General features: G+C 43.2%; 1 protein-coding gene across 2 annotated transcripts in view; it reads right to left on the bottom strand.

Annotated features, from left to right (window-relative positions):
• The window catches only part of LOC138753905 (GDNF family receptor alpha-2-like), an 888,944-nt gene that overhangs the window by 827,859 nt on the left and 48,242 nt on the right, over nucleotides 1–12,843 (bottom strand). For both annotated transcript variants that reach the window (XM_069917452.1, XM_069917451.1), the window contains exon 2: nucleotides 12,273–12,572. In XM_069917452.1, the coding sequence (XP_069773553.1) occupies nucleotides 12,273–12,426 (154 nt within the window). In that variant the 5' untranslated portion in view covers nucleotides 12,427–12,572. The remainder of the gene's footprint in view (nucleotides 1–12,272; nucleotides 12,573–12,843) is intronic.

Raw genomic sequence — 12,843 nt, 5'->3', positions numbered from 1 at the left:
CCATCCTTTAACCATGGTAGTTACAACATCATGGTTATCACAACACTGTTACAGCACCAGCAATCGGGATGGGGGCATGAATCCTGTCTGTAAGGAGTTTGTACGTTCTCGCTGTGTCTTCGCGAATGTCCTCCAAGTGCTACAGTTCGCTCCCATTGTTCAATTGGATGTAATTGGGTGGCATGGACTCATGGACCAAAAGGGCCTGTTACTGTGCTGAATGTCTAAATTAAATTATCTGCCAACATGAAGGCTGTACTACAAGGTCATCCACATTATTCCTTATGCTGCATGTATTCAAATTTTAAAAAAAACCTTTAGCTCTTTATTTTTACTTTTGACCTGTGTCTCTGTTCCATTGCAACTAATCCTACTGGCTTAAATTTTTCCTTATCTGCCTAAATTTTTCCACAAAACTCCCCACCAGTTGTCCTTAGTTGTGAGCCAACCACCTCTCCCTCTGCCTCTTCACTTTCGTTCCCACCATCTCTCTCTCCCTCCCCACTCACCATCTCCACAACAGTAGCAAACCTCCCTGTCAGGATATTGGTTCTCCTGGATTTCCCCTCTAGAGGCTGAAGAGAAAGTTGATGAACTGGAGAATGAGAGCTTTAAGGAAGCAGATACAGTGATACCCCAATTTTACACGTCCAGATTTAACATGAATTCGGACATAAAGCAATGAGTCATTGGACTCAGGCATCAGGCTCCGGGAAGGAGCGAGGACCTCGAGCTCCCGGGCAGGAGTGAGGACCTCGGGCTCCCGGGCAGATGCAGTGACCTCGGACACCTGGGAAGGAGCGGGGACCTCGGGTTCCCGGGCAGGAGTGGGAACCTCGGGCTCCTGGGCAGGAGCGGGGACCTCGGACGCCTGGGCAGGAGTGGGGACCTCGGGCTCCCGGATTGATTTACAATGCATACTGATTAACTGTGATGTTCAAAATAAAGGAGAAATGAAATGATGTAAGTATGCAAATTATACATGGAAATACAGTGAAACTCGAATTTAGCGCGACCCCCGCTTTTTTCGCGATTATATTTTATGGACCCCAACAAATGTGTTATAATGGGGTTTCACTGTAGCATGGTATGGGATTTGTTGGTCAATTACATGAATAACTTAGTCCCACTTTGGAGGTCTCACTCCAAAAATCTTCTCTGATCCCAGAAAAAGTTCATTTGAATCCATTGCCAGGAATGGTAGTGCAGGCTGATACAACTGGGACAATAAAACACTCTTGGCAGGCACATGGATGTAAGCAGAACAGGGGTTATGGTGTGATGTAGGGAAGGATTAGGCTCACACATACTAGTGCACATTATGGCCAAAGGGCCTGAACTGTGATAGACACATGGAGGTAAGCAGATCAGGGGTTATGGTGTGATGTAGGGAAGGATTAGGCTCACACATACCAGTGCACATTATGGCCAAAGGGCCTGAACTGTGATAGAATATTCTATGAGTGCTAAATTATCTTTGCTTTAGACAAAATTGAGTCCTTGTTTGTTTTCTTGGGATGATTTAAAACAATGGTTTTCAAACTTTTTCTTTCCACCCACAAACCACCTTAAACAATCCATATGCCATAGGTGCTCTGTGATCAGTAAGGGATTGCTTAAGGTGGTATGTGAGTGAGAAGAAAAAAGTTTGAAAACCACCGTTTTCATCATCCCTAATTGACTCGTTATGTGCACTGTTTCAGAACTCCAAAGGAAGTGGGCCACTGACAATTTTTCTCAAGCCAAATTTTTCAGTAACATTTGGGTCTAGAGCAGTGATTCTCAACCTTCCCTTCCCACTCACATCACACCTTAAGCAATCCCTGACTAATCACAGAGCACTTACGGCCTAGGGAATACTTAAGGTGGAATGTGAGTGGAAAGAAAAAGTTTGAAAACCACTGCTTTAGACAAAACTGAGTCCTTGTTTGTTTTCTTGGGATGATTTAAAAGGACTTTTCCAAAAAAACAGCAGCGAAGTATTTATCCAAATATTACACAGCAGAATCTTGATCAGCAGTTTCTGGGAGCTTGCAGTGTGCATGACCCGTATAGCACAAGAGTGATGACCCTTCAAACCATTCCATATCTCTCAAAAATGCTCTGGGATGTTCCAAATGAGGCATGAAAAAACCCTTATCAATATCTTGAGGGAGTTAGTTTGATTACAAAACGGAATGGGCACCCGTCGATGTGATGGTACGGGGATGCGGGGAGGTAGCTAAAAGGGTGAAATGATGGACGGATGAATGAGCAAAACAGCAAAGCGCTGTTGTGAAGATAGGAGACATGAAGAGAAGGCACAAGGGAAAGGGCGCAGGAATGGGAAGCATCTGGTAAAGGCAAAGGGAAACAGGAGGGGATTCAATGAAACAGTTGAGGATGGAAAGGATGATCCAACCCACAACTGCTCTCTTGAAATCGAGTTTTACAACAGAGGAACAGGTCATTCGACCCAAAGTCCAGGCACACCACATGGTCACCCAAACGAGTTCCATTTGCTGGAGGAAGATCCCATGAAGGCAGATCTGTTAGCATAGCAGTTAGCCCAATGCAGTTACAGCACCAGCGACCAGGGTTTGAATCCCGCGCTGTCTGTAAGGAGCTTGTAAGTTCTCCCTGGGTCTGCGTGGGTTTCACCCGGGAGCTCCAGTTTCCTCCCACCCTTCAAAATATACTGGGGTGTAAGTTAAGGGAGTGTTAATTGGGCAGCAGGGTCTTTTGAGCCAAAAGGGCCTGTTACTGTGCTGTATGTCTACATTTAAAGCCTTATATAGCCTTCGAACCTTTCTTATCCATATCAGAATCAGAATTTATTGTCATGAACAAGTCATAAATTCAGTGTTTTATGGCAACATCATAGAGCAAACATTCATATTATATCCACCTTACAACATTACTATAAAAAATAAAATAAAAATAGTGGTGCTCGAAACGTAAGGCAGTGTCTGTGGTTCATTGATCATTCAGGAATCTGATGGCAGCGGGGAAGAAGCTGTCCTTGTGTCACTGAGTGCTCGTCTTCAGGCTCCTGTATCTTTTCCCTGAGGGTAGCAGAGTGAAGAGGGCCTGGCCTGGGTGGTGGGGTCTTTGAGGATAGAGGCCACTTTTTTAAGACACTGCCGCATGTCGATGTCCTTGACGGAGTGAAGTCTGGTGCCTGTGATGTCGCAGGCCCAGTTAAAACCCTCTGGAGTTTATTCTTGTCCTGAGAATTGGCACCTCCATACCAGGCAGTGATGCAACCAGCCAGAATGTTCTCCACAGTACCGAACCTCCTCAGACGCCTCACAAACTATAGCCTCTGGCGAGCCTTCTTTGTGATTGTATCAACGTGAAGGCTCCAGAACAGATCCTTAGAGGTGTTGACACCCAGGAATTTGAAGTTCTTGACCTGCCTTTTAAATATCAAAATGGTACCTATCTCTGTCACTTCCACTGGTAGTTTGTTCCCTAAACCTACCACTACCTGTGTGAAAAATATGCCCCTTCAGGTCTATTTAAATCTTTCCCATCTCACCATAACTGAATGTCTTCATTAAAGAGAGGGAGAGAAGCACAGATGGAAAAGAGCGCCATAAAAATTAAAATGCCATATATCTGAAGGGAGGCCACATCCTCCGATGAGTGGCAGATGATCAGACTATATCTGGCTGTACAAATGAACCTGAATGTTAGAATTAATGACAACTACAAAATAATTTAATGCTTCTCAAGCAAAACCTGATTTGAAGCTTTTTTCAGACCTTGACTGAACTGCTTAACTTTCCCACACAAAGATGACTGTGAATAAGTGACAACCTTGTGCCACTTATTCAATGTTTTGCACCATAATGTTCCGTCTCCCAGCCTGCCCTTCTCACCCATGCTGCCCAATTCGCTCCTTATGCTCAGGTGACTATGGGTGCTGCCCTTGCTCCTGTTTTCATGCTTGAGTGTTACATCACCAGCATCGACCATCCCTCTGCAAACTTCACGTGGGCGTGCAGCCACGCCCCTCCCCATTCCCTATTACTCTTTGCGCAACTTGTCCCTCCCTCCATTTGCATCTCCTCCATTTCTTATCATCTCCATGACTCACTCATTTCTCATCACCACCTCCTCCTTCATTCACTCCACCTCCCTAAGCTCATACTGCCCTGCCTTGTCTCGATTGCCCCCAAATCTCATCACTGTCTCCAACCTTCTTTACTTCCCAATTCTCATCCCTTTCCCCCAAGTTGCTTCCATTTATTTATTCCTGCTTGAACTAGTTGACACTGGAATAATATAAACCAGCTTCTTTCTACTGTCACAAATTGTCAACACAAACTGAAAGGAGGCACCACTGCTTTATATTTCATCTCCCAACATCCCAATATTAAGCATTTCTCTCACATGAAGTCACAGTTTACTCCTGTTCATTTTGTCGTCACATACATTGGACCAAGCATGACCCTTAAACTTCCAGCTACTCACATCCCCATCCACAACCATTGATCTGATTGGCTCCTCCACATAGTTATAGTTGGTGGGCCATACAAATCAGGAAGGAAATTCTAAAAGCCTGAAAATTCTGGAGTTGCATGGCAGATCATGAGTGAGAACAAATGGCTTGACATCCTTGCAGGGACCTCAATTAAAAAAGGTCTCTGCCTCCTCACAGACTGGGCATTTCCAGCATATCAGAAACCATTGATGAATTCCAGAAACTCTGTGCATTAAACAATTAATTTTACATACTGAAATAATCAGTGCTTTCCCATTCATTATTAATATACACAAGTCTGCGCTGATCTTTTGTAATAACATAAGAATGGATGGAACATCTAACAAATACATTTACTAAGCCGCATAGACCTATTTTCAGTAACTCCAGTCGCTGACCACAGCCAGCCAAGACTGGAAATGAATTTGAGAAGAGATCTAAAAAAAGTGTCAATTTGCTTTCTCAAACACCACCTAATAATCAACTAAATAGAAATCAAATATCCTTAAGGGTTTTTTCATCCAGGAAGCTGGTGAATAAATGCCTGATCCAATATTTATATTTAATATATCCAAAGCCTCACAGACTGCTTCGCAGAATCTATTGGTTAAATTATTTATTTTCACTTACAAGCAGTCAGAGGTGATGAAATTCCCTCATATTAGTTAACGGGCTGGACATTAGGGCAAACATTGGTAGACAGGGTGCCCCCAACTTAGAAATGTGTTCTGTTCTGACCGACCGGTTGAATCTCATAATGGACACAAGTTGAATCCATTTTTCATTCTTCAAATACAACATGATGGCCACCAAGTGAGTTCTCATGAGAGGTTGTCCACCCCTGCCATAGGTGCTATTTTCCATAGATAGACCCCTACTTTTTCCCCGACGTATTTTTTATATTTACATGTATTTTTCTTTACTGTTTAAAATTTATACAGTTTTTTTTTGGTCGTTCGTACAGATGGTCGTTAGTCACATCGGTCATGTCAAGGGCTACTGATTTAGAAGTTTGCTAGCACAGAGTTTGATGAATCAAGGCAACAGAACACACAGAAGATTCAGCGCCTCAAGCCTCTTCTGTCATTCAACTAAATCTCAGCTGATGGGGCTCTTAAACCTGAAAACTCTTGCTAACAAAAATAATCTCCCTCTTAAAAATTTTCAGCTGACCCCCTGACTCAAGAAGCTGAAATTAAAAATAATGCAGGTGGTTGAAATCAAAAGCAAAAAAAAAATGCTGGAAATACTCATCGGGTTTCAGGTGGCGGGTCCATTGTAAGACGAGTTCATTTATCTGTGGGGGAGGGGTGTTGTCTCCAACAGGGCGACCATGGGATTGAGATGTGAAAAGGGACAGTGAGTGAATGAGAGCAGCCAGAGTGCCTATACCTGTGGGCTCGAAGAATTGCTGATGAGACTTTTGTCGTAAGTCACCTCCTTAACACAGCAGGAGCAGTAAACCAGAGATATGGAGAGATCAGCAAACACCCTGGAATGTTCCTAATGGGAGGACACTGAGAGAGACCGAGATCCTGGCCTGCATGGGTGAAATGTTCTACGCCGTGTGAAGTCGCAGATTTCAGCAAATACAAAGAACGGAGAGTTGGACCAGTACATGATTAAAAACCCTGACCATGAGTAAATATTAACATCATTTGGGGAACTTTTATCTCAGAAGAACAGAAAGGTGAATCCCAAGAAGGAATGAGGACTGCTGGAAATAGAGAAAGATTATGTACTCTGCCACATTAACTTTCAAATATCAATCCCCTGAATCTCTCACACAATTTTCTCATTCAGAGTAATGAGGGTGTCACTGTGGCATTAATTAGATGTAACAAGATTGGGTCAGATGCTTATTTTTCTCCAAAGAATTCCAGAATGATAATAGAAATTGGTGCAAGACTAGGCCATTCAGCCCTTGGAGCCAGCACCGCCATTCACCACGATCATGGGTGATCATCCACAACCAGTACCTGTTCCTGTCTTCTCCCCATATCCCTTGATTCTGTGATCTTAAAAAGTTCCATCTTGCTCAGTGGTTTTCAAACTGCCCCCCTAAACTCACATTCCGCCTTAAGTAAACCCTATGCCATAGGTGCTCTATGATTAGAGAAGGATTGCTTAAGGCTGTCTGTGAGTGGAAAGAAAAGGTTGAAAACCCACTGTTTTAATCGTCCTTAATTGACTCGTTATGTGCATGGTTTCATAACGCCAAAGGAAATGGGCCAATGACAATGTTTCTCAAGCCAAATATTTCAGTAACAATTGGGTCTAGAGCAGTGATTCTCAACCTTCCCTTTCCACTCACATCCCACCTTAAGCAGTCCCTTACTAATCACAGAGCACTTACGGCATAAGGATTACTTGAAGTGAAATGTGAGTTGGGGGGGGGGGGCAGTTTGAAAACCACTGATCTAACTCTTTCTTGAAAGCATCCAGAGAATTGGCCTCCACTCCCTTCTTAGGCACAGCCTTCCACAGATCCACAACTCTCTGGGTGAAGAAGTGCCTTATTAAACTGTGGCCTCTGGTTCTGGACACCCCCAACATTGGTGACCAATTCCTTAATAATCTTATAATGATATCTAAAGCCTAGCCCCAGTAAGTCAGTTTTAGATTTTGTTTAAATGTCCGTTTCTCTTCAGCATACACCTAGAGTTAAAGAATATATGGCAAAGAGTAAATGAAAAATTCTGAGTTTCAATTTTCCAAAATACTTTAAAGCTCTTGAAGCTCACTGTGGGAACCCTTTTTGAGTTTCTTTTATAATCTTTGATTTGTTCTGAAGATAGAACTGTTGATTAATGAGGTAATTTACCACTGATAAGAATTCTGACTTCATTTTGGCTAAACAGCTTCCTTCCTGGTCGTGAGTTTAGATTTTCCTTTTTTAATAATAAAATTCTAAAATATCAATACAATATAATCTGTTTGATTAAAATGTGGGGTACCTTGGATGAAATGTTACCAGTAGCTTGGTTGAATTTTAACATATATGTACTCTGTATTTTTAGATGTGAAATTTCAATGTTAATAAAAATATTGAGAAAGAAGAAACAGTCTGCAGAAAGGTTTAGATATTTATAGAAAGGATATAGATAAGGTGGAGAGGGTGCAGAGAACGTTTACAAGGATGTTGCCTGGCTTACAGTATCTGGATTACAGGGAGAGATTAAGGAGACTGGGACTTTATTCATTGGAACGTAGACGACTGAGAGGGGACTTGATAGAGGTATTTAAAATGATGTAAGGAATAGATAGACTAGACATAAACAGACTCTTTCCCCTGAGGGCAGGGGAGGTTGGAACAAGAGGCCATGAGTTAAGTATAAGGGGGCAACACTTTAGGAGAAATATTAAAGGTGGCTTTTTCCACTCAGCGAGTGGTGGCAGAATGGAATGATCTTCCGAATGAGATAGTTGCAGCAGGGTCCCTTCTGTCAATTCAGAGAAGGTTAGATGTGTACATGGAGGTGAGAGGGAGGGGTTGGAGGGTTATTGGCAGAGAGCGGGAGGTTTGAGCTAGTGGAGTTGTTCTATTGACTCGAAAGGCCGACACGGCCTGTTTCCGCTCCGTGAATGGTTATATGGCTATAGGTTCAGTGAGTGGGCAAGGGTCTGGCAGATGGAGCACAATGTTGGAAAGTACAATGACCTCCATTTTTGGAGAGAAAAGAAGTAAATCAGACTACTTTTTGAACAGTGCAAAATTGCAGAATGCATTCGGGCAGAGACCTTGGAGCGTGAATGTAAGAGCAGGGAGGCTGTGCTGCAACTGTACAGGTTTCTGATTTTTAACAGTTCCATCTTGCTCAGTGGTTTTCAAACTGCTCCTCTAAACTCACATTCCGTCTTAAGTAATCCCTATGCCATAGGTGCTCTTCGATAAGTGAAGGATTGCTTAAGGCTGTCTATGAGTGGGGAACCACATACAGATCTCCTCTCCTCTTGGTGGGGGGGGGGGGTGGTGGTGGTGCAGGAGGGGAGGTTGGGGGGGGGTGTGAGTTAAAATAGATACACAGGGGGACAGGAACCAAAGAGGCAGAGGAAGAGGCAGTTAGCGCACAATTAGGGACAGCTGGTGGGGCATTTGTGTGGAAGGATACTGGATAGGGCAAAGTTACAGCCATGGAAATGTGTTCCAATTCAATAGGGACAAAGAGCCAATTGTTATACTGAAAGGCTTGAAGGTTTTGTATTTAAATGCACACAGCATGAGAAATAAAGCGGATTGTAGTGGCAACTGAGGAATCGAATGATTCCGGCTGACCACATGTTCCGGGGGTCTGCGCTAAGATGCCGCTGGACCCCTCTCATCTCGGGGACGAAGTCAGCAGACTGGGGAATGCATCAGGAGCATCATGATGTTACTTCCAGTTTCGGCACGGCCAGACAGGAAGTGACATAAATGTTGCCCATAAAACTGATTAAAGCAGTATTTTGCTGACCACAACTTGAGTCAGATGATTTGTTTGTAACTCTGCCCTTAAGGCACCACATGGATGATCACTTTATTTCTTATATAGATCGAAAGGGGGTATAGCACAGCTGCACTTTGGCAGGTACGATGTTTTGACCATCATGGAGACGTGGTAAAGGATGGATGTCATTGGGAGCTGAATGTACAAGGATACATGGTGTATCAAAAGCATAGGCAGGTAGACAGAGGGATTGGTGAGGAATAACATTAAATCATTAGAAAGAAATGACAACAGATCAGAAGATGTAGAATTATTGTTGTAAAGACATACAATACTACAGGGACTTAACAGGTCAAACAGGTCCTTTTTATAGCAAAGGCAGAGATACATAACTGACCAGCCCTTCATCAAAGTATGAGAAAATGCTGGTAAGCGTCAGAATAAAAGAACAGGAGGGGGAAGGGGAGGGGGTGGCAGGACAGAAGATGATAGGTGGAGAAGGGTGGGAGGCGACAGCAGCACTGAGTGGGGAGAAAGGCAAGGTAGTGTAGGTGAAAGAACTGGAAAGACAGGAAATGTTGTGGGTTGAGTAAAGAAACAGCAAGGGTAAAAAGGCACTATTCAGACCTCCAAGCAGTAGTTGTGATGTGGACAAATTACAACAGCAGATAGAAAAGGCGTGCCAGAAGGGCAATGTTATGGCAGTCATGAGGGATTTTTACATGTAAGTAGATCAAGAAAACCAGGTTGGGACTGGATCTGAAGAGAGAAAATTTGTAGAAAGCCTATGAGATGGCTTCTTAGAGCAGCTTGTTGTTGAGCCCACAAAGGGATTGGCTCTACTGGATTGGGTGTTGTGTAATGCAATAGTGAGATTAGAGAGCTTAGAGTAAAGGAGGTAGTGAGGGAGTGGGGGGGGGGGGGGTAGTGATCACAATAGGATTGAGTATAATTTGAGATTCAACAAGGAGAAAATAAAATTGCATGTGCTGGTATTTCAGTGGAGTAAAGGGAATTCCAGTGGCATGAGAAAGGAACTGGCCAAAGATTGGAAGGGGCCATGAGTAGGGGAGATGGCAGAGCAGCAATGGATGGAGTTTCTGCAAGAAATGGGGAAGGTGCAGGATAAATACAGACCAAAAAAGAGGAAATATTCATATGGAGAAATGTCACAGCTGTGGCTAGCTCAGGAAGTCAAAGCAAATGTGAAGGCAAAAGGGAGGACGTACAAAAGAGCAAAAATTAGTGGGAAAACAGGTGATTGTGAAGTTTTTAAAATCCTTCAGAAGATAAATAAAAATCTCATAAGGAGGGAAAAGATGAAGCATGAATGTAGGTGAGTAAATAATATCAAAGAGGTTACAAAAAGTATATAAAGAATAAATAAGAGCTGAGAGTAGATATAGGACCACTAGAAAATGATGCTGGAAAAATAATAATGTGAGACAAGGAGATGGTGAGGAACTAAATGAGCATCAGTATTCACTGTGGAAGACTCCAGCAGTGTGCCAAAGGTCGAAGGGTACCAGGAAAGGGAAGTGAGTGCAGTCACTATTTCAAGGGAGAAGTGCTCAGAAGCTGAATGGTCTAAGGTCTAAGAATAATTCTCCTGGACCAGATGGATGCATCCTCGGGTTCTGAAAGAGGTAACGGTAGAGATTGTGGGGGCATTGGTAATGATCTTTCAGGAATCAATAGATTCCTGTATGGTCCCGAAGGATTGGAAAATCACAAATGTCACCCCACTATTCAAGAAGGGGAATTGAATTCAGGTCATGTTACAACACTGCAAATCTTTGGTAAGACCTCTCTGTTCACCTCATTATAGGAAGGATGTGGAAGCTATGGAGAGGGTGCAGAGGAGATTTACCAGGAGGTTGCCTGGATTTGGAAACGTCTTATCAGGCAAGGTTAGCAGAGATGGGACTTTTCACTTTGGAGCATAGAAGGATGAGAGGAGACTTGATCGAGCTCTACAAGATTATAAGAGGTGGACATCCAGCACCTGTTTCCCAGGGCAGGATCAACAAACACCAGAGGGGCATATGCACAAATTAAAGGGAGGGAAGATTAGGGGAGACAGCAGGAGTAGTGGGTTTTTTTTAAACACAGAAAGTTGTGGGTGCCTGAAATGCCTTGCCGGGAATGATGGTGGAAGCTGAAACATTGGGGGAATTTATGAGACTCTTGGACAGACACACGGATGAGAAAGAAAAATAGAGGGTTATGGGGTAGGGTGTTTAGTACTTTTATTTTTAGGAAGGAATATATAGGTTGGCACAACATTGAGGGATGAAGGGCCTGTATTGTTCTATGTTCTAAGGGATGGAGGTAGCAGAAAGGAAATTATAGACCTGTTAGCCTGAAGAAGGCAAATGCAACGCTGGTGTTCATTTCAAGAGGAATAGAATATAAGAACTGGAATGTGATGTTAAAACTTTATAAGCCACTGGTGAGGCTAAACCTGGCATATTGCAAGCAGTTTTATGCTCCTCATTTAAGAAAGGTTGTGCTGACGTTAGAGAGGGTTCAGAGGTCCACTTGGATGATTCCAGGAATACAAGTGTTATCATACAAGGAATCTTTGACAGCTCTTGGGCTGTATTCATTGGAATTTAAGAGAATGAGGGGATATCTCATTGAAACAGTTTGAATGTTGAAAGGCATGAACAGAGAAGATGGAGAAAGGTTGTTTCCCATGTTGGGAGAGTCTAGGACAGGAGGACACAACTATAGATTTGAAGGGCATCCGCTTAGAACAGAAATGTGTAGGAACTTCTTCAGCCAGCATGTGGCGAATCTGTGAAATTTGTTGTCACAGATGGTTGTAGTTATTGGGTGTACTTAAGACAAAGATTCTTGATTAGCCTGGGAATCAAAGATTATGGAGAGAAGGCCAGGCAGTGGAACTGAGTGGGAAAATGGATCAGCTTCTGATGGAATGGCAGGGCAGACTTGATGGGCTGAATAGCCTATTTCTGCTCCTATGTGTTATGGTCATCTCCAAATTAAAAATTAGTTTTCTGTGACCCACCTGGTTCAAAAATTACATGTACTTCCAAATTTCATTTTATTTAAAATGTGGAATCCAGGAAGCAAAATGGTTTCGCTGTATAGTAAAACCCTCGGTATCCAGAACCTATGGGAATTGCTAGATGACCTGCTGGGGGCAGCAATTTTAAACTTTCATATTTTTTACCTATTTATTTTCCACATTTTTTTTGCTGGTGGTTTGAATTCTTGATAACAGGGATTTTATTGTATATCAGAGTCCTACCAGAACTTTAATGAAACCCCATTAAGTTGGGGTCAGTGTGGGATTTGAACTCCCATTCGCTGGATCATGGAGTGGGGTTATGTGAAGTCAATGGTCCTACCCTGCAGCATGCTCTGGTGGATACTCCAGTAAATGGCCAGGCACTGCTTCTCCTTCTTCATCGCTCTTTTGCAGCGACAGTCGAACAGCGTGCTTCGTTGCAGGGCTACCACGGCGGTGATGCACTCGTTCTTGGCCTCAGGGCCAAAGAGCATAGCAGCCTTGCCCGCCAAGCACTGTCGCAGGGTCCGATAGTGGCTGCTGCAGCTAGGCTGCGCTGCGCACTGCTCATTGGCCTTCACGCAGTCCACTCTCCAAGCAGCCGGCGGGACGGGGTCTCCAACAGAACGCAGCACCTCATCTGGGTAGAGGAAGAGTCAATGTTAACAGAGGAACAAGGATGTCATGCACAGCATTAATATAACTCAAATAGAAATCTGTTCAGAAGGCCATTCAGCCCTCAATCTCAAAAGAAATCTCAGCATTCAGAATCAGAATCAGAATTTATTGTCATAAACAAGTCATGTATTTGATATTTTGTGGCAATATCAGTTCAAAAATTCATATTATAACCACCTTACAACATTAATAAAAAGAATAAACATAATGGTGCACAAAAAGTAAGGCAGTGT

This window comes from Narcine bancroftii, chromosome 2 (assembly GCF_036971445.1).
Source record: "Narcine bancroftii isolate sNarBan1 chromosome 2, sNarBan1.hap1, whole genome shotgun sequence".
Taxonomy (NCBI): domain Eukaryota; kingdom Metazoa; phylum Chordata; class Chondrichthyes; order Torpediniformes; family Narcinidae; genus Narcine; species Narcine bancroftii.
This window is presented reverse-complemented; position numbering and strand designations above follow the sequence as displayed.